We start from the raw sequence: 22,716 nt of genomic DNA, 5'->3' as shown, positions 1-22,716 counted from the left end.
GTAATCGCAATATTAAAGAGTAAGTCGTACTACTCTTAAATGTGATGCTTTAAATTATGGCAAGCCGCTAAAAATGATATAATTGATTTTTTTTCGAAAATATAAATATAATATTTCTATAACTTGAGATGTTTGGACCGCACCACATGGAACGACCAAATCTTATTTAGCCGTTACCGCTCATAGGTATAATTCATATTCGTGGTTATTAATACACGGACAATTGCTTATAAACTGTTTGGTTATCCGCATACGAGTAATAATTAAAGAAAATTTTGCATGACACTCTAGTTGAATACCACATCCGTTTCATTATACATGTCCACTTACTTTTTACAAACAATTTTACAAAATTTCACTAACTTCATTCTACACCAATCAGAAATCTTCTCTCTCTAAAATAATATCATTCTGATTTGTTGAAACACGAATAGGACATTTGATATAAAACAACCCAAAATGAAAAGGTGAACATTTGAAGTGGAATGGAGGGAGTATAATTTATCTGATAAAAGTTTACAATTTCGCTAGATAGTGCATCTAATATAATAGTTCTATGAATATGTTCAAATTACGTTTAAATTGATCTTAAGTGGTGTTTTTTTAATCCAATTGTGTTGCTCATGTTTAAATTTTGTCCGTGCAAAATTGCTTAAAATATAATAGTGAATTAGAAACTAGATTTAGGAATTTATTAGTAAAACTGTAAAAGCAACCAACGAAAACATAACTATATAACTTATCGACATCGATGTGGTGAATCTTAGCTACGATCTTGTTTTGATAATGATACTAGTTGCAATTCTACTTGTATTATGTTTGAAAATATATTATGAAAACGTGAATTTAAATGGGTTTTAAATATAGATTACTTAATAAATGTTTGAGCGAGCCGTTTGTAAACTAAGAACGGGATCAACTAGAATCATTAGCAAATTTTTTACAAGTTTTTAAAGAGGTGACGACACAATTATCGGATGTTTATTACCTAACTAACCCATAAATGTAAACCAACTTTATAATATGATGGAAAAATAGCCGACCTCAACTAATCGGCCGTTTAGAAACATGATTTAAGCTATAAAATATAAATTAATAAACTATATGCAAGTTTACCTCTGATTTTACTTGTTTGCCGCAATTAATCCATGTCTAAATAAAATTTAGTAGGGTGAAATTTTTGTTTGAGAGAATACTACAAAATTTAGAGTTAACCTATGGTCTAAATTCTGACGTATGGTGTAAATGAAGATGAACTATATAAATAACCAAATTTGTCGAAATTAACACTTTTGAATAATTCTTTGTAATTTAAGCAATAAAATATGGTCAACAAGAAACCCAACGAATTTCAGGCCGGATCCTCTCGAAGGCTCTGATACCTTAATATAACATTTTATAATAGTTTAAATGAAGATGATAGCAAGCATCAAAGAACAGTGGCACCCACAAGTGAGTTGAAAAACTACAAGGCACACTTTTTACTATCCACCATCGGTCCCAAACATTTTAACAACTTTGACATTTTGGCTTGGTGGAAATAAAAAAAGACTAATATCCAATATTAGCTGCTACGGCTTGTGACTTATTAGTCGGTCAAGCTTCGGTGGTAGCTTCTGAATCCGCATTTTTTATTAGCGGTCGAATTATATCGGTAAAAGATCAAGACTTACTCCCGAATCCGTGGAAATATATGTATGTTTGAAGTATTATTTGGACAGGTAGATATGATACAAAATGAGACAATATTGGAAGGTCATTAGGCGAATACGTTGAAAAAAATTTAATAAGAAAAGAAGAAAAATCCGGAATATCACCTCCAACGACCGAGACCAAATTAGATAAAGATGAATTTGAACCCTTTAACGTTGAATAAAATATAGCGCAAATGTCGGATGACTTATTTCATGATGATTAAACTATAACGAGTGATGGCAATGCCAAAACTCGATATATTTTAATCACTAGTATATTTTCGGGTTATTGTCATGCCTCGAAATGTATTAGGTTTTGTTTAACTGTATTTTTTATAAAAACCATTAATAATTATTTATATTATTTGTAGATGTTTAAGCGTTAACTTCCATTTATATTGTTTCATGTATTTATAGTTGTTTAAGTGTTATAACCTATGCTTATTCTGTTTATATTTATATATTATTGTTGTTTAACTATTATAAAAATCGAACTGTTAATAATTGAATCAGGGAAAAAACAGAGTCGAATCCAGAAAAAAGCGAAAAAATCAATTCTGAAAAAACAACCTCGAATAAACCGATCCAGAAAAATCGGAACCGCAATTGGAAGTAGAAAAAACCAGTTTTTCGAGAACTGATTTTATTTAGATTTTATTTAAGCAAAACTGATTCCAAACCGATTTATGTGCACCTCTACTTGCATGTTTTCGTATGGTGTTCCCTTTTTTAACCCGCCAAATCACAAATCTTCCTTATATTATACTAGCGAAAACATTTTATAAAACAACAATAGTTAGAATTACAACAACAATAAAAGGTAACTCAAGATTAAAATAATATAATCAACTTAACTTTAGCGTTTAAAATTATACTAAATGTACAAAAGTTTCTAGAAAAACCTGTCCAAAAACCCGAACTCGGTTCACAGAAAATCCGGCTCTTCAGAACCGGTTCCGTTTCTCAATGCTCGAACCGGTTCTACCGGTTCCTAAGTTCGGAATATGACTTGGTAAAAACTGTATTTGAAAAAAAATACCTGGTTAATACTGGTTCTCTGCTACTGGTCGAATTCTTTAAGAAATAGAGCCGTTTCTGGTCGTTTTTTGAATTTTTTTTAATGCGTTTGAACTATTTTACCCCACAAGTTTAGTATAAATAGATGGTATTGATTTTGGTTGAAAACACATCAACAAACACTTTCAAATGTCTCTCTAATCTCTTCTCAATTATCTATTTCTTTCCTACTAATCCTAGAGTGTATCAGTCACAATCCCAAGCGTCCGCTTCTGGTTCCATTTTAGTTGAAACATCTTCACGCCAAAATTACACCAACAATAATTTTTCAACGGTTAATGCTACTACTCGAAACCAAGAAATTTGGTCTCATTTCAACTTGTACATTATAAATGATAATAAAAAAGGCTCATTGCAAACACAAATTACCAATTACTAATTATCGATTACCAATTACCAATACAGACGTTATTATATACTTATATACTTGAATATAAAATAAGTGATAAAGAGAGAAGCAGACCTCACTCACCTCACTATGTTCCACACTCAAGATGGAGCGAAAACTTGCTTTGTGTAAACAATGTCCTTGCTCCTTACATGGACTAGTCAAAGACGATGACCTATTACCATAACAACTTAGTTTATTTGCAAAAACGTCAGTATAATTTAATTATTTAACAAATTTCATTTTGTTGTTTTAATATAAAAATATTATTAAAATTAAACATTAGACAATTGTATTCTTGCGTTGGCCAAACATTTGACAAAAAACCAAGATTTGGTAAGATACTAAGATCTACTTGTACTCTACTAATTTATTCGACTAAAAACACTCGACGAGCACACACACAAACACCATATCCTTAAACCCAAACAGTCTCCCTCAAAACATCCGTCAAATTCAAATCCACCCAAAACCAACAATCTCACTCAAATCTTTCAATTTCAATTATTAAAATCATCATCATCATGCAATCTCAAGCTCTTCTTCAATCCACCCCACTTCGGGTCACCCCACTTGACCCGATTCACAAAACCATCAATCTCAAATCACCATCATTCACTTCCACCACCACCACCACCACCACCCGTCGCCGCGCCGTCATATCCGCCGTCGCTAACGCACCCAAAAGAGAAAAAGATCCGAAGAAACGGGTCGTCATTACGGGTATGGGTTTAGTATCCGTATTCGGAAATGATGTGGATACTTACTATGATAAGTTATTAGCTGGTGAAAGTGGAATCGGGTTGATTGACCGGTTCGATGCGTCAATGTTTCCGACCCGGTTCGGTGGTCAGATTCGTGGGTTTAAAGCAGATGGGTATATTGATGCTAAAAATGATAGAAGACTTGATGATTTTTTAAGATATTGCATTGTTGCTGGTAAAAAAGCTCTTGAACATGCTGATCTTGGTGATGATAAACGCAACACGGTTTGTATATGTATATATTTAATTTAATCATTTAATTAATATTATTGTTGTTTTTTGAATCTGGTTGTTATTTGGGAAATGTATATTGCATGAGTTGAATTTTATGAATGTATGTTGAAAAATTTAAAGTTTTGATTTTGTGTTTAAATTGAGTAAAATTTACTGAATGAAAGCTGTGTTTGAGTGATGCCCATTAAGCATGAATGCATTAGTTGTAAAGATTAAAACTTTTCAAGTAAGATTAAAGCTTTTTAAGTGTTAAAGATTTTAACTTTTAATTGCTAATGGTTGTTACTCTATTAATGTTAAAGATTTGAACTTTTTAGTGTTACAAATTTAAACTTTTTTAGTGTTGAGATTTAGACCTTCATACTGTAAAATATTTGAACTTTTTTAGTGTTAAAGATTTAATCTTGCTCAATAAGATTAGAATTTAATGAGTTTCACTGTAAAGATTTGAACTTTATAGTTGAAGACTATGATTTTTGATGTTCTCTTATTATTTGGGGTTAAGTAATTAGATATGGTATAAGAGTTAATGAGTATTTGTAAAAAAGTTGATTATCAAGATTATTGTGGATTTTTGAGATTAATTTGGGGCTACACCAATGGTTATTCAATTCTTTAAGTTGTGTGTAACATAGTGAAATATTTAAGAGGTTTGTGCGCATAAGTGGTTCACGTGCGTATAGTAAAAGAGTTTGTGAAGCGTGTAATAAGGATCATGTGCAATGTGCACTAGATCACTTTGTTGGAAAGCAATGTTAAGTGCATGATATTCATATGATATTTACTAAATCTTTCAATTCACGTTTTTTTGGTATGCGGTTAATAATCAATTAGACAGACGTTAAGGGCAAAATGAAGTTTCAAGTTTATGTGCATGTGTCTACACTCTAGCAAAAGTGTTGTAAATGGCATGAATGTTAAAATCTAAGACTTCCGAAACTACTTGCCCTAAAGATATATGAACAAAAGGTGGCAAGATGAGTGGGTCGGGTACAAGTTAAAACAGGGTTGGTTTGAAGTGAGCCAATTTACAGCGTAGGTCAAAATGGTTTTGATCGAGTGGAACGCCAACAACCTTTAAACTTTTTCTTACTAAAATGTTGGTGAACAATTATGTGTTAATTTTACAAATAATTACACTTGTAATCTATACCTTTGACTAAAAATGATTTATAGTCGGTTGATGCGTTTAACCAATTTGGCTAGTATTTTTTTTTTTTTTTTGTTAGGAGGTGACACAAACGCAGTATATGCTTATCATTATGCTCTTTTGAGAAAAAAAAATATACACTTTTTCATTCTTTTTATCCATGTGCTACGTGAAGATTGATAAAAAGCGTGCTGGTGTTCTTGTTGGAACGGGAATGGGAGGACTTTCGGTGTTTTCTGACGCAGTTGAGAATCTTATCGGAAAAGGGTACAGAAAAATCACACCTTTTTGCATTCCTTATGCCATAACAAACATGGGGTCCGCGTTGCTAGCTATCGATCTAGGGTTTATGGGACCAAATTATTCAATTTCAACTGCGTGTGCTACTTCCAATTACTGCTTTCATGCTGCTGCAAATCATATTCGTAGAGGGGAAGCTGATATGATGATTGCTGGTGGGACCGAAGCTTCGATTATTCCTATTGGATTGGGCGGTTTTGTTGCGTGTAGAGCCTTGTCTCAAAGAAACGATGACCCACAAACTGCTTCAAGGCCGTGGGACCAAGATAGAGACGGGTTCGTTATGGGTGAAGGTGCTGGTGTGTTGGTAAGTTTGCTAACCGTAGAGGTTGTAAAATATTTGACTAGGTATTGGTTTGAAACGGACGGGTTGGATCGGGTTGACCCATCAAGTTGTCAACACTTAATATATCCAATGCCTTTTTCTTTTATAAATAAGTATAAGTATTGGATATGATTATAAAATGATTGTATTAAGCTAATAATAGGTTTTTTTGGACAATACAATTAGGAAGTTGCATGTATTTTGACCTATTAGAGGTAAATTTAAACTAAAATTGACCTAATTTTTACAGGTTATGGAGAGTCTGGAACATGCAATGAAAAGAGACGCACCGATTTTGGCCGAATATTTGGGAGGTGCCATAAATTGTGATGCGTATCATATGACCGATCCGCGTTCAGATGGACTCGGTGTTGCTTCCTGTATCGAGAGTAGTTTGAAGGAAGCTGGTGTGTCAATAGAGGAGGTACTTCAATATTGTTTCACTCGATTTGTTTTAATTTTAAATTTTGACACACAAGTACATTTCCAAAAATAATGTTTCATATATAATATTATTTTCTCTAATAAATGTGACATTATCAAATTGTATATTATTATTAATGTGAATATTGTTTTTAGGTTAACTATATCAATGCACACGCAACTTCAACTGTGGCCGGTGATCTGGCTGAAGTAAATGCTGTAAAGAAGGTATTCAAGAACACTGCAGGAATCAAAATGAACGCAACCAAGGTAACCCTTGTAACTAGTATTATATATTATATTACCGTGTGTAGTGCCTACCCTAATAGAATAAGAAAAGTTCGAAAGTGACAAATAGGCGGGTTGGGTAACGGTTCAACGGACTCTTTTTGATTCGGGCTGAACTTTGTTGGGTCGTTTTCAACAGAATATGTTTTCATCTAATTTCTTTTTAAGGATTAATGTTTCAAGTATGATATTGATTATAGAAGCTATGTTATTTCAATAATATTAATGCTTCTTTTAAAATCTTATTAGGAAGTTTTTTGCACTATAAGCGTCTTTTAAGAAAAGTTTTGTGATTTTTATTTTATAATCCATTGGAGAAAAAACCCAATTTGACACAAAATGGGTAGAAATTGCTACCTTAAAATTTGCTAAACGGTTGTTGGTTTGGTTATATTTCAGTCTATGATTGGTCACTGCCAAGGTGCTGCTGGTGGTCTAGAAGCCATTGCTACTATTAAAGCCATTCAAACAGGGTGGCTGCATCCCTCCATAAATCAATTCGTACGTTATTCTTCTTTTTTTTTCCTTCCACGATTGTTCCTTTGTCCTTCTATTATTTTGAATCTAAATATCGTGTTTTGTATGTGTAGAACCTGGAGCCTGCTGTTGATTTCGACACGGTTGCAAACCAAAAGAAGCAACATGAAATCAACGTTGGTGAGTTTGTCTGTTTCTTTTTTTTTTTTTCATTTGTGAATCATAAAAGTGGAAAAATGGGCGGGTTTGGCAACAGGATAGAACGAGTCATTAATTATCATTACAAGTCTAAAAGGGACCACCCACGTAATTTTTTCTTACTTTCTATAAAAATTTGTAAATTGTACAAGTAGTTGGCTCTTGAAATATGGTTTTCACACAATTTTCAGTAATTTTTTTTTTTCAAAAAAAATATTAGGAGTATTGATGCCTTAAAGGTACATTTCAGGCAACTTATAGACTGTTTGATAACTTACTATCTGTTTGATAACTAAATGGGTCGAAATTGTCACCTTGTGTTTTACGTTTGTAGTTTGTTGACTGATGGGTGATGTTTTTGTAATGTGCAGCTATTTCAAATTCGTTTGGTTTTGGTGGACACAACTCTGTTGTAGTATTCTCTGCTTTCAAGCCTTGAATTAATTTGGTGGGCTTTTTTTGTTTAATGAGGTTTATAATTTATAAAACTGTTGTTCAATGTTTGTTGGTGGCTAATTTAGACTTTTTTAGATTTGAGTTCGAGTACATTTTTGAGATTTAGAGGCTAGCATTGGATTCAAACACGTTTTTTCATATTTGTATTTGTATTATTACGGAGTATTTATTTATTTGGTAAATTACCCCAGTTTTGTATGGCGTTACCCTTACCCATCAAGTGGTCAACATACAAATCATCTTTATACTTGTACAAGTGTTTCTCTATTACAATTACAACATTACAACAATGATAATAAGTTGCAACTAGAGTAATCTAATTAACTTAAGCTTAACGTTAAAAACTATAATAATAAGTCTAGTAGTATTTTAAAGAGATCATAATATTAATATACTAGCATCGAGCATATTTGGTAGAACTAGCTGGTAGCTGTTAGTTTTTTTATATATATTTAGTTGTTTAGAGTAGCTGAAATTCTCAAAATAAAAAGTAAAAATGACAAAAAACTAGAAATTCTCAAAATAAAAAGTAAAAATGACAAAAAACTAGAAGATAAACGCTAGTTCTAGTAGCTTTTAATTTTTTATCTCCTTCAAAAAATTTTAAGCTCTTGCAACCAAACAAAGTTTTTTATTTGATATGAGCTTTTTCATAAAAGTTATAAGCTCCCAAAGCTCCAATTAGCTTGTTGCCAAATATACCCATTAAGTGACAATTTATGGACAATATGTATAATATATATTCACTCCGTTCCAATTCTATTGTCCAATATTTTTTTTTAAATCTCCCAAATTAATTGTCCATTTTCATTAAAAGAAAAAAATAATGTGATAAAGTTCTGTCCCCTACTTTATACATGTAATACAAAAATATACGTAAAAAGTAAGGGGTAAAACTGAAAACTTAACAAAAAAGTATGCGTCATTAACTTTTTCTTGAACCGTGTATTTATTGTCTGGAGACAATAGATTTGGGACGAGTGAAGTAAATGTTTATATTCCTGATGGTAACGTTTTTGCGGAGATAGAAGTAACAGTTTTCATTTAGTGATGACAATGGATGTTTCATCTATGAATATTCATCTGATCTATTTATAATGGATGTGGATGATTTAAATATTTTGTGGGTCGGGTATGAATGATAATTTATCATCTATGAATATATCCATTATCACTCGTAATACATCTATACATATATATGTACATGCTAAAATATATGCATATACATCTACATATTAATATACATATACACTAATACACATAACCTATAAATTTTAATTTATTAACAAAAATAAGTGTTCTTAAAGTTACAATTATTTAAATGTTACTAATAATATTAAACAGTACACATTTAGATTATTAGTTTAAACATACATTTACTTATATTGTAACATATTTTGTTCAACTGAAGTTATACTCGAAGACAAATTACAATCAAAACACGTGTAATAAACAAAAAACATCAAAATTTTAAATTTACGCTTGTTATAATATATATTTAATTTTCAAAATCGTAACTATATTAATTATCCAATGAAAATCCATTAACAATTACACACGAGTCAACCAACTTCATAAGATTGTTTGTATAGGGTGTTTATTAGTTTAGTTTCCGAGTATCTTTATTTATTCGGTTCCCTATGTTTGTACAGTTTGTATGGTTTTGAATAATTATTAAGGCCACTCACTATCGTAACTAAATTATTCACCCTCTTAACTATAAAATCAGCATTCAGCGCCACATCAACACCAATATCCTATAACTAACTCATAACTAAACACTCTCTATCATGGCTAAAACAATACTCCTCTTAATATACAACGTACAAGCAATAAAGTATCAAGTTCAACAATAAAAAGACACTGGGACTCACAATTCCTATAACTAACCTAAACACTTTCGTTAAATTGATGGCTAGTGTGGGTAACTAACGCGGGTAACTAGCTTATGCCTATGGTTAGTTACGAGTAATGACGGGTAATGAGCCGGTAATGAACTGTAAGGAGTGGTCTAATGGTGTCAATAATTACTCCGTATTATTTATTACATTCTGTCTCAAAATAAATGTTTATCCCTACAAATTAGACAGTTTAAATTTGTTTTTTTTTTTTATAAGAGTTAAGTTTCACTTTTAATTTAGACACAGACATATATTTTAAAAATGGTAAGGTAAGGAAAAAAAAAATCTAACTTTGATTATTTATTTTTGGAAGTGAAGGAAAAATTAAAATGACAGGTGAATGATAATATGTCCTCTATCAAAATTATTACATCTATCAAATGTATGTATTATTTGGTTATATAGTACAACGGTAATCTATTCTATTAATACATACTGGATTTTTTAGTGGATAATAAAATAATTTAAATGGTGGAAAAATAACTCCATTTACTATGGGACGAGGTCTCAAAAGTAAATAAGTTCCACTGAATTACTGGTTAGATTGATCAACAATTTGTAAGATCATGTTAATTTAATAATACACTATTGGGTTACAGGCCCAAAGTTTAACATCAACTTTGGGCTTGATACGGTATTTAACTTTTTATTGGCCCACTTATTTTTCTTTATCACGCGGGAAAATAACCATCCTACATTCCATCTTTTCCCGCCAAAATCCATCACTTACCTTTCCCGCCAAAATCACTCACAGATTTAGGGCAAAAATTCCACCCTTTTTATTTCTTCATCCCTCTTCAATCAAACGTTCCTTCTACCAATTAATCATACAAGCATGGACATCAGTGACGAGCTTAGGGCTTCCAACAAAAAAGCTTTCAGTGAACAGTTTCAAACTAACGTAATTCACTTTAACCTAATTCTGTTCACATTTGTCTTCGTGAGTATATATATTTGTGTTTACAGTCTAATTTTTATTTTTTCCATTTACAGGACAGTTTAGATGAAGATATCAGGAAAATGATCGACGACGGACGTCACCGTTTGATTTTTCAGATCTCTCACCTGTATCAACGCGGAGCTAATGATTTGGCTCGAGGGTAATATATTGAATAAAATCTGAAATTGAATTTATGTAAGTTTGTTGTGAGTATGATATAATGATTTGTGTTTTTGTAAATTAGGTTGTTACGAAACCCTAGCGAATATATACAGTCGTTATCGGATTTTGTAACAGAAAGAACACGAAGTATTGCCCCGAAGTATTTGAATGAAGGGGAACAAGTGTTGATTGGATTTGATGGACCATTTGTTTCGAGGAAGGTTACACCTAGAGATCTGCTTTCTGAATTTATTGGCTCTATGGTTAAAGTTGAGGGGATTATTACCAAATGTAAGTTTTAATTGTCTTGATTTTTTAGTAGTTTCAGCTTTTTATCTGTGTTTAAGTACTGTGGTTTATGGTTTATGCTCTGTTGTATTATGATGATAAAATTAGCACATTACGTGCCTCTAAATTGTTATCATAAATCATAATACCATCTGTCCTCAAAAGTATTCACCCTTATCTGGGTAACATGAAAAAGGAAAAGTAAAAAAAAAAAAAAAAAGATCTACCAAAGCAGATATTTTTTTTTTACTTTTCCTTTTTCATGTTAAAATTGACACAATCCATATTTTGGATTTGCATATTATCTTCATAAAGCATCACTGGTGTCACTCGTTAAAAGCCAATTTTTTTTTACTAGATGGCTTTACAGTATCCACAGGTGTCAGTAGTTTAAACCCCAAAAAAATTTCCCACTAGATCGTATATTTCACTTGTAGTACGTGTTACCGGTCTGAACCATATAGGTCAGCCCTAATAAAGCATTTTCGGGCTAGTTGATGACATATTGTTTGTGATTTAGGACTCATACTATGGTTTCTATCTGTATGCAGATTCTTTCCGTATCTTAACCGATATAATCTAACATTTTTCTCTTATAGGCTCTCTTGTTAGACCGAAAGTTGTGAAAAGTGTTCATTGTTTTACAATTGTTTTGATTTTTAATAGTTTAAGTTTCTTATCTGTGTTTAAGTATTGTGGTTTATGCTCTGTTGTTTTATGATGATAAAATTAGCACATTACTTGCCCCCAAATCGTTACCATCTGTCCCAACCAGGAAAACCTCCCCTGTTTTCATATTGACACAATCCATTTTGTTGTATTTGCATATTATCTTCATAAAGTATCAGTGGGCTACATGACAGACATATAATTTGTGATTTAGGACTCCTACTATAGTTTCTATTTTTATACTGAATTTTGCGGTATCTTAACCGATATAATCGACCATTTTTCTCTTATAGGCTCTCTTGTAAGACCGAAAGTTGTGAAAAGTGTTCATTATTGCCCTTCAACTAAGCAGTTTACATCTCGTGAGTATCGAGATATTACATCTACTGTGGGTTTGCCAACCGGTTCCGTGTATCCTACCCGGGTAAGTCCAACTCTTTACAATGTGTCACATTTCACATTTGGGAAAGTTTTTAATTATCTCATTGATATTATTTTGCCGCAGGATGACAATGGCAATTTGTTGGTAACTGAGTATGGTCTATGCAATTACAAAGACCATCAAACACTATCAATGCAGGAAGTACCTGAAAATTCAGCTCCTGGTCAACTACCAAGAACCGTTGATGTCATTGCAGAAGATGATCTTGTTGACTCGTGCAAACCTGGAGATCGTGTAGCAATCGTTGGAATATACAAAGCTATTCCAGGAAAAAGTCAAGGCAGTGTTAATGGAGTTTTCAGGTTCACTTAACTAAACTATACTTTTTTTTTTCACTTGCACTTTTGGAAAATTTGAACTTAACTGTCTGTTATGACGTGTAGGACCGTGCTTATAGCAAACAACATATTTCTGCTGAATAAAGAGGCAAATGCTCCAATGTTTAGTACAGAGGACCTCAAAAGAATTAAGCAGATAGCTGCGAGAGAAGATACATTTGACCTGCTTTCAAGATCACTTGCACCTTCTATTTATGGACATTCATGGATTAAAAAAGCAGTTATTTTACTAATGCTTGGTGGAACAGAGAAGAATCTGAAAAATGGGACTCACTTAAGAGGGTAAGAATCCATTTATCTTGCGTTATCATGAAACTTGTTTTTTCATAGAATATCAAGACAGAAATTGCTTTGTAAATCATATATTTTATACTACATTATATATCATGTAAATGACCTGTTTTATGACATCTGCAGTGACATTAACATGATGATGGTAGGGGATCCTTCTGTTGCAAAGTCACAGCTTCTTAGGGCCATTATGAACATTGCGCCTTTGGCAATATCGACCACAGGTCGTGGTTCTTCAGGGGTGGGTTTGACAGCTGCAGTTACGTCTGATCAAGAAACAGGTGAGAGTCTGCTTTTGAACTTGATAAAAATGAATTAGTATCTTTTAACTAAACTTTTTTTTTAAACTTTATAGGAGAAAGAAGGTTGGAAGCTGGTGCAATGGTTCTTGCAGACAGGGGTGTGATCTGCATTGATGAGTTTGACAAGATGAACGATCAAGATCGTGTTGCAATACATGAAGTTATGGAGCAGCAGACTGTAACAATTGCAAAAGCTGGCATCCATGCATCGTTGAATGCTCGATGTAGTGTTGTAGCAGCTGCTAATCCCATCTATGGAACGGTAACCACTTCAACGATGTTTGTTACTGTCATGTATAATCTATGACCAATCCTTAACTTTGTATATGTTCCTTAATGGTATGCAGTATGATCGTTCAATCACTCCTACTAAAAATATCGGGCTTCCTGATTCCTTGCTGTCTCGATTTGATTTGCTTTTCATTGTATTGGACCAAATGGATCCCGTTATAGATAGACGCATCTCTGATCATGTTTTGCGTATGCACCGTTTTCGCTCTGCTGCAGATGGAGGTGGGCTTGAGTCTTTCGTAGGATATTAGTTATTATGTCATGTTGTAATTTGCCTAACGTTAAGAAAACGTGATTCTATAGGTGAGGATTCAATGTCAATGTATGGAAGGGAGGATGAAGCTGACGTGGATACTTCTATCTTTGTCGAGTATGATCGAATGCTACATGGAAAAACAAGAGGCAGGAGGCCTCGCGATGAAACGTTGAAAATCAAGTTTCTTAAGAAGTACATACATTATGCTAAGCACAGGATTACACCAAATCTTACCGATGAGGTATTCCTTTTCTCAAAGATATGCACTTCACATGCTCATTGATTGAAGTGGCAAAATGGGTGGGCCATGTGGGTTGGGTAAAAGTTGCTGACTGTTACTCTGCTTGGGTCATTAATCTCATTTTATCCGTTTTCACTTATTTTTATGACTCATATGAATACTTGTTGTTCAGGCATCCGAGTATATTGCAACTGCATATGCAGAGCTCAGAAACACCGGTGGCAGTACTAGGGTTTGTGTTGACCAGTCAACTACATGTTTATTTATGCATTAATATCATAATATGTTTAGTTCTCTAATCTGAATTTAGAATTTTTTTTTAATTATGTAGACAGGAGGAACTCTCCCAATAACTGCAAGAACCCTGGAGACTATTATTAGGCTTTCTACAGCACATGCTAAACTTAAACTGAGCACACAGGTACCCCTTAATCGCTACCTCATATGTGTGACTTGGCTTGCTTAATTTTTAGATGACTTGATGGTTCCGTTTTTGTGTTGCAGGTTTTGAAATCTGACGTTGAAGCTGCCTTGAAAGTTCTCAACTTTGCCATTTACCATCAAGAGCTGACTGATATGGAAGAGCGCGAGCAACAACTGGAGAAGGAGCTGGAACGAAAGCGCAAGTCTGACCATGATGGAGATATTAACGGTGACAGAAATACAAGGTGAGTGGGTCACTAAGTATAGGTGGCAAAATGGGTGGGTCAGTAATGGGTCTTATCAGGTACTTGTATGGTATGGGTGGTTAGTGTTGACATGTTACTTCTATATTACCTTTTTCACTCGCTCAACCACTTAATAGGTAATGTATAACCTGAATCGATGCCCATTCATAAAAAAATGGGTCAAAGCCACCTTTATAAAATAAAATTGAATTTTTGTTTTGTATTTAATTAATCATTTATCATTTATATACTTATTTTCCTTTTCAGGGCTGCAACTGAAACTGAAACTGAGACTGAAGCAATGGATGTAGACGAGCCTCCAGTGGCACAACCTACCTCATCTGAAAGGTCTGTTCCATATCTGTTACAGCTTAAACCCATTGTAATATATCTATATCGTATCTATATATACACTTTATAATTTATATGAACAATTAAGTTAAGATATGCCTTTTTGTTGTGTAGGGTTGCTGCGTTTAGGTCTGCTTTTGAGCAGCATCGACATGAAACGCGTTTTGAGCAAATAAGTATAGCAGAAATTGAACGGGTAGTTAATGTTGGGGCAGTAGTACCATACCAGAGGGCAGAGATAATGACTCTTTTAGAGGTATTCATTTTTAGCCATTTTGCTTAAAATGTTCACAGTTGTAAGTGTGAATTATTTAAAAATCGTATGCTTTGTGTGTGCAGAGCTGGCGGGAAGAAAGTAGGGTAATGATCGTTGATGATATTGTTTATCCCACATACTGAAGGGAGCTGTCTGTTGTTTTTCATGAATGTTTTATTGCCTTGAGTGTTGTAACTTCATAACACACCCAATGTGAACTTAACATCTAGTTGTTGTTACTAATCAAGTACTTGATCTGCTACCTCTTTTTAAAGTTATGTATGGTGTTATCTTCTTTAAGTTATTTTGTTGAATTTGCCAAAATTAGTTAACACCTTCAATTTATAAAGTGCTTCTATGTTCAAACAAAGGCGTAAACGTAATTACTTGGCTATAGCTAATCATTTGGTTACTGATATTTATTATAAAATAACGTTCATTTCAATTTATACCGAACATTGGGTACCAAAGTAGAGTCAAACTCTAGAAATCAGAAATACAATTTTGGAACATAAACTGTCATAAAAAGAAAATAGATTAATAGGAAACATGCTTGCAAAAGATTCAATGCCTTAAAAAAGGTAAGCCACCAAAGACACAAAGACTGCAAGAAGTGCAGGTACTTGCAGCGCCATTCCAGCGCTCTCCATTGAAGGGGATGGTGCGAGTGCGGGTGCGGCTGCAAACTCCTGAGCCATGGTTCCTGAACTGGTGAAGGCCATCAGGACTACCATCATGATGGTTAGAGCAGTGGCTAGCTTCACACTTTCTATTTTGGGTAAGCTTTATTTGTGAATATCTTGCAGCTTGAAATTAAGTTTTTTAGTAGCTTGTGTGAGTGGATGTAAGTGTATGTTCGATTAATGACTTTTATAGGTGGTGATTAGTGGGATTAGTGGGATTAGTGCAGGAATCTAACAGCTAATCGTATGGGAAATATTATTTTAAAGTTAAAGGTACAGTTGTTCGACAGAAAGTGGGTATCAAGCAAACTTCTTAAATTATATGAGTGAACTTAATCTGGCCATTGTCTGTTAGGCTGGAAAAATCCATACACCTTATTAACCGAAAGATGACTCACAACTTCATACAATTGATCAAAGAAATAGAAAGCTTCAAGATCAATTAGCATAATTAATCATATATTTTTAAAACATCACCTCATTACACTTTGAGTAGACATCAACTATATGTAACACTTTTGGGACAGCTCTTTAAGAATTAAAAGACTTGTTGAATAACCTAGTAGACATTTCAAAGGATTCATTAAACATGAATGAAAATTTCAAAAAAACTAACAGTAATAAAAGACATCTGTTATCAACTTCTTGAATTCATTTGAATTGAAGAAGCTCTCGAATCACCTGGAATTCGTCTGATTAAGAATCGGACTCAAAGAATGAATCGAATTGACTACTATATTGATATTACACAAACGATAAGGGAGAAAGTTGTGTCTAAACTCTAAAGTCTAAACACAAACACAAATCAAAAGCTAATTCCATCTCTAACCAATTAGCTATTTATATCTCAACTAATTGAACTAAGCTAACTACTTTTCTGTTACAATTCAGTTATTGCTAATTGTTAACCCATAACAACTTCTGCAAATGCCGTGCCTGTGGTCCTTTTTAGATACACAATCACATCTGAACAGCTTGTAGTAAAAAGTTACTTCAATTTTGTTTGTATTTATCAAATAAATAGAAGTAAGTCATATACAAAGAGTGTAGATAAACCCATACACAAGAAGTTGATTTTCATGAGGCTATTAGTTTGATTCATCTAATGGAAAAGAATTTGTCTTTTGTTCTGATTTTAATAGGTCTGCTAATAAAGACACTTTCAATATCAACATAGTATTTTTTTTTTTTTTTTTTATTATTTTTTTTTTTTTTGTTTTTTATCAACATAGTATACAAGGTTACTCTTCCTCAGTTTCATTTAACATGATATTTTTTGTTTTGGCAAAAATAATGAAGACTATTATAAAAATGGAAAACGTTTTTGAAACGAAAACGAATTCAACGAGAGATGCAAGAAAGAAACTCCGATGAGGCTAGTACCTATAAAGCGCTAAACAAAATAACTATTGATACCGTACCGAGACTCAGCTAACTTAAACCGAACCAATTACAATTACAAACAAACAGTAGTATTAAAGAAAGCAACGAATCATGTAGCCATAAAATCGAATTTAGATATCCTTTATGAATACGTCAAATTCTTCCATTTTAGCGCCTTGAACCAATTTCTTTTTAAGCTTTTGTTGGTTTTTGTTTCATTTAAAGGTATAACTTGATTTTTGTTTCATTTAAAGTTATAATAATGACTGCATACTTTTCGTACTCTTTTAAAATTTGAAAATAAGCTTTAGTTGTGGAATATTATTAATGTGTATATCAAATGTTCTCTTCTATACTAACTGTCAGTGCTTATAGTAGTTAATAAATTAATAATATTACTTAATATTTAATATTAATATTACAGAAACTGAGCAACTTCCAGTAATGTGATCCATGTGGTTGTTATTATCAATGTTTCTGAGAACATGTATTACTAGGAATAAGAGTACATGTAATCATATGATTCATATCTCTGTATATATTAGAAAATGAATGGATTAAAAGACAATGAAGGTTCTAATTTAGTTATATTTGCTAAAAATTGTAATTGCTTTTACTCTCTGTTCTTTTTTTGTAATCTCATAAACCAACTATGAACCAAATTTCCTATGATTTTTTTGTGTATGAAGTAATTGGTCTTGAAAGCCCTTTTTATTCTCGATGTTCATCTTCAAGAAATCGCTTAATTATCCATATACATATGGTTAATGACTGATACGTTAGTAGAAAGCTTAGTTTTTTTTTTTTTTTTTCGTTCAGAACACACCTCACCTCAACACGCAAATATGTTTTTGGTGCATAACTTTGTACAGTCTGGAAGACAATGGGCAAATATGTTTTAAATTTTCAAAAATTTTGCTTTGTTGACCACAGCCCCACATTTAATCAAATAATTATGTCTTTACATTAAAAACAATACTCACCATATAAGATTAGCTGTTAGATTCCTCTATTAATCTCCACTAAACAGCCTCTATAAAACCCTTTAAGTTCCACTACTCTTTCTTCACACTCAAACAGACTCAAAACCCCTTACTTTCTTAACAAGTAAAAACACACAAATTATTTTTTTTTTTTACCAAAATGGTAAGTTTCAAGCTAGCCACAACTCTCACCGTTACAATGATGGTCCTCATGGCCTTAACCAGTTCAGGAACCATGGCTCAGGAGTTTGCAGCCGCACCAGCACCATCCCCGTCAATGGAGAGCGCTGGAATGGCATTGCAAGTTCCTGCATCACTTGCAGCCGTTATGTCATTGGTCGCTTACCTATTTTAAAGTTCCTTTTTCGATCTAGTATTTTTCATCTATTAATAACATTTGTTTTCTTTATGACTTTTTGATATCTCAAACTTGTATTTCTAGAGTTTTACTCTACACTTGTATCGGAATTTCTTTTGTTGATTTTATTATTGTGATTGAGAATTACATTGGAGGGTACTAATGAGGAATTGGTATGTAGTATGTACCACCATGCATAAATCTGTTCTGCATCAAGAAATTTATCCTGAAAATACTTAATTACTTCACAGCTTATGAAATCGCAAATGCTAGTAAATTGAAGTGTCAAACTGCTACTATTGTTTGATAATATCTATACACCAAGTAAAATGGTAAAATTATATTTATATTATACACTTAAAAAAGATGGACAAACGGGCTAAGTATTCAAGTTTGTTTCAGTTTTGAGTATTAAGTAATTACCTCCATTTCAAAATGTTTAAAGGTACTTTTGTTTTAAACGACCGTAGAGATAACTCGGGCGTTGCTGCAGAAATGATTTAGTTCCATACTTTTATAATTAGAATTCGCAAATCGATGATTTGTACAAACCTTTTAGTAAATGAAAAGTAAAAAAAGAAAAAAAAAACACATATATAATCCACTAAAGGTTATTAAAAAATTTGAAAAAAAATTCCATTTAAAATAAAAAAAAAACATTTGAAACCGCATATTGCTTCGAGAGAGTTGTCAAGTTAAAAAATTCAAATAATATATATACAATACATAAGTTTGTTAGATTTATTTACGTTAAAGTTTTCATATATATGTAACGTAACAATACAACAACAACAACAACAACAAAAACGAACACTGCATATACGAGGTATGAGGGAGGTGAGATGTAGACAATCCTTCCCCTATCCTAGAATAAAGACAAATCATTTCTCCACCCGAAGTGAAACACTTCAAGAGTGGAGAAAGTCATCTCTCTTAATGTTCTATGTTCTATGGATAAAGAGATTGCTTCCAAAAGGACCTCCGGCCTATAAGTAGGAAAAACTTTAAAAAAAATTAAAATATACTGTATAAAAAAAAATGAGACACCATGAAAATGGTAGAATCAAATTTCCATGGATTTTAAATCCAGACTGAAATTAAATTTAGGCTCTAAGTGACAGTCAAGTCGCCAATAAATCGACGCTTGCTGTTGACTCGATTAATGTAACATAACAATATTAAATAAAAAAAGATAACATAACACGGCATTAATAGAACATGTGAACACCAATATCCACTTGAAATGATACACACACATATATATCGCAAAAAAAAAAAATTAGTCGTTTGAGTTAATAAATATGAAAAAAAAAAAAAAAAAATTAAAATATAATAAATGAAGAAAAGTAAAATAAGATCAGATTAGAAAACATCATGAATCCTTTAGACCCAATAGAATTCAGGAGGCAAGGTCATCTTGTGATAGACTTCCTAGCTGATTATTACCAAAATATACACAACTACCCTGTAAGAAGCCAAGCCAAACCTGGTTATTTACTAAAATCTTTGCCTAATTGTGCACCATTGTGATAATTTGATATTTAGAAAGCTGATAACTGATCTTTGTGTTGATTAAATTGATACAGATTGAATTGGTTACAATGCTTACAAGATACAGTGTTTTATACATAAGTTGTTCTAACAGCTAATTCTAAATATGGGATGGCTCCAATATCACTTTGGAACCCCATGTACAAGAAGGGAAATCTGCTGAATTGTAGTTACCCTTTGACCCGTTTTGTTGTCTGCTAGTTGACCCATGTGACTTGCCAAAAAGGGAAGTGACGAGATTAAAGTCTGATCCCAATAAGTCAAATAACCAAAAATGGTTATTTGACTTTGTTGTCTTTTTGTTGTAGTGACTGTATTCTAACACTCCCCCTCAAGTTGAATATTTGGGTTTTCAATATTCAACTTGCCAAGAACATCACTAAACAATCTCCCATTGACTGACTTGGTGAGGATATCTGATGACGTAGGGTTTAGCCCAATTAGGGTCTACACAATTAACTTGGGCCCCAAGTCAATTAACCCTAATTCCCATCTATAAATATGGGGCACAACCTACATCAAGTTCACACGCTCCCAATCGCATACACCCTCATGCGGTCATTCGATCACACCGCAACTCCTCCACCACCGCAAGTCCGCAACGCATACGGCAGTTCTCGCCGGATCTTCTCCACGATCTCAACACTAGGGTTTTTACCTACGGGTCTTGTAGGGTTTTTTCTCCCTTTGCCGTCGATAGGGTCCGACTATCGACCGGCGGGCAATTCGTTGGCCACCCTCCCGAGATCATCATCTCGGGTACGGGTTATTCACGGTAACCGGACCGGAGATCAACGACGTTGACGCCTAAAAAAAACCCTTTCGCATTGATGTCCGTGTGTATTTTTTCCCTTGGAAAAAATATGCATGAACATTTGGCGCCCACCGTGGGGTACGATGCATTATGTCTCGTGTTTCTACCGTCTATCGTTCGTTTTGAGAAGGTTTGTCTTTTCTTATTGAGCTTTTAATTCGTTATATGCGGTTTAAGTACATGAATATTTAGCGCAGATGTTCGCGCGCTTGCGCAACTGTCCATGTGCTTTTGTCCAGGTTACGCACACTTCGCGCACAGTTGTCAGCGACTTTAGACGCAATTTTCATGCGGTTTTACGCATGGTAGTTCACGCGGTTTCCCTGCGCACTCTGCATGCGGTTCTTTGCGCATCTGTTCGCGGGTTTACGCACAGTTGTTTGCGCAGGCTCATGTGAACTTATTTTCCGCAGCATAATGAGAAGTTCGATACGATACTTGACAAAAATATCATACCGAACTTGGGGGACTTGATGACGCAGGGTTTAGCCCAATTAGGGTCTACACAATTAACTTGGGCCCCAAGTCAATTAACCCTAATTCCCATCTATAAATATGGGGCACAACCTACATCAAGTTCACACGCTCCCAATCGCATACACCCTCATGCGGTCATTCGATCACACCGCAACTCCTCCACCACCGCAAGTCCGCAACGCATACGGCAGTTCTCGCCGGATCTTCTCCACGATCGCAACACTAGGGTTTTTACCTACGGGTCTTGTAGGGTTTTTTCTCCCTTTGCCGTCGATAGGGTCCGACTATCGACCGGCGGGCAATTCGTTGGCCACCCTCCCGAGATCATCATCTCGGGTACGGGTTATTCACGGTAACCGGACCGGAGATCAACGACGTTGACGCCTAAAAAAAACCCTTTCGCATTGATGTCCGTGTGTATTTTTTCCCTTGGAAAAAATATGCATGAACATCACTAAACAATCTCCCATTGACTGACTTGGTGAGGATATCAGCTAGCTGGTCTTCTGATCTGATAGATGGGAGAGAGATGATTTCATCGTCTAACTTTTCTCGGATAAAATGACGATCTATTTCCACATGTTTAGTGCGGTCGCGTTGAACTGGATTTTCTGAGATGGCGATAGCTGCTTCATTGTCACAGAAGATTTGAATCGCTTCCTTTGGAGGAAAGCCAATTTCTGTTAGCAACTTTTTGATCCATAAAGCTTCGACTACTCCTTTTGCTATTCCTCTAAATTCTGACTCGGCACTTTCAAGTGAAACAACCTTTTGTTTCTTACTTCTCCATACCACTAGATTACCCCCGACGAGTGTAAAAAAATCCGGATGTGGATTTTCTATCTCCTTTTTCTCCAGTCCAGCTCGCATCAATGTAAATTTGAGTCTTTAAATGTCAATTTCCTTTAAAAACAACTCCATGATCCGCTGTTTTCTTTAAATATCCGATTATCCTCAACACAGCTTCCATATGATGAACTTGTAGTTGGTGCATAAACTGACTCACAACTCCTACTGCATGTGCTATATCTGGTCGGGTATGAGCAAGGTATATGAGTTTTCCCACCATCCTTTGATATTTCCCTTTATCAGAAAGTTCAGCCTCATCTTCCATATACAACTTTTGATTTGGAATCATAGGAGTATCCGCAGGTTTGCAATCAATCATACCTGTTTCTACAAGAAAATCAAGAACGTCAAGAAAATCAAGAACGTATTTCTTTTGACAAATAAATATTCCCTGTTGTGATCTTAATACTTCAATCCCAAAAAATATTTGAGTTTGCCTAAATCTCTC

At 33.8% G+C, this 22,716-nt stretch overlaps 2 protein-coding genes and 1 pseudogene across 2 annotated transcripts; all 3 read left to right on the top strand.

Moving 5' to 3' along the window:
- Nucleotides 1–3,563: 3,563 nt before the first annotated feature.
- Nucleotides 3,564–7,977, top strand: LOC139872056 (3-oxoacyl-[acyl-carrier-protein] synthase I, chloroplastic-like). The gene is made up of 7 exons (XM_071859864.1): nt 3,564–4,148; nt 5,483–5,914; nt 6,183–6,356; nt 6,512–6,625; nt 7,043–7,144; nt 7,234–7,300; nt 7,690–7,977. Exons 1-7 carry the CDS (start codon nt 3,684–3,686, stop codon nt 7,755–7,757), a joined length of 1,422 nt encoding a protein of 473 aa, XP_071715965.1. The 5' UTR covers nt 3,564–3,683; the 3' UTR covers nt 7,758–7,977.
- A 2,526-nt stretch (nt 7,978–10,503) lies between these two features.
- LOC139872051 (DNA replication licensing factor MCM3-like) lies at nt 10,504–15,429 on the top strand. The gene is made up of 16 exons (XM_071859853.1): nt 10,504–10,576; nt 10,669–10,775; nt 10,860–11,068; nt 12,028–12,158; nt 12,240–12,478; nt 12,560–12,796; nt 12,932–13,086; nt 13,161–13,369; nt 13,455–13,620; nt 13,702–13,895; nt 14,068–14,127; nt 14,227–14,316; nt 14,400–14,563; nt 14,831–14,911; nt 15,029–15,170; nt 15,254–15,429. Exons 1-16 carry the CDS (start codon nt 10,511–10,513, stop codon nt 15,311–15,313), a joined length of 2,310 nt encoding a protein of 769 aa, XP_071715954.1. The 5' UTR covers nt 10,504–10,510; the 3' UTR covers nt 15,314–15,429.
- A 4,522-nt stretch (nt 15,430–19,951) lies between these two features.
- The window catches only part of LOC139901942 (tyrosine decarboxylase-like), a 62,098-nt pseudogene continuing 59,333 nt past the window's right edge, over nt 19,952–22,716 (top strand).

Source organism: Rutidosis leptorrhynchoides, chromosome 1 (genome assembly GCF_046630445.1).
Source record: "Rutidosis leptorrhynchoides isolate AG116_Rl617_1_P2 chromosome 1, CSIRO_AGI_Rlap_v1, whole genome shotgun sequence".
Classification (NCBI taxonomy): Eukaryota; Viridiplantae; Streptophyta; class Magnoliopsida; order Asterales; family Asteraceae; genus Rutidosis; species Rutidosis leptorrhynchoides.
This window is presented reverse-complemented; position numbering and strand designations above follow the sequence as displayed.

Coding starts and splice junctions, on each gene's coding strand:
- LOC139872056 (XM_071859864.1), top strand. CDS start 3,684: ATGCAATCTCAAGCTCTTCTTCAATCCACCCCACTTCGGGTCACCCCA. Junction 4,149..5,482: donor GTGATGATAAACGCAACACG/GTTTGTATATGT, acceptor TGCTACGTGAAG/ATTGATAAAAAGCGTGCTGG. Junction 6,357..6,511: donor CTGGTGTGTCAATAGAGGAG/GTACTTCAATAT, acceptor TATTGTTTTTAG/GTTAACTATATCAATGCACA.
- LOC139872051 (XM_071859853.1), top strand. CDS start 10,511: ATGGACATCAGTGACGAGCTTAGGGCTTCCAACAAAAAAGCTTTCAGT. Junction 11,069..12,027: donor TGAGGGGATTATTACCAAAT/GTAAGTTTTAAT, acceptor TTTCTCTTATAG/GCTCTCTTGTAAGACCGAAA. Junction 14,317..14,399: donor AACTTAAACTGAGCACACAG/GTACCCCTTAAT, acceptor TTTGTGTTGCAG/GTTTTGAAATCTGACGTTGA.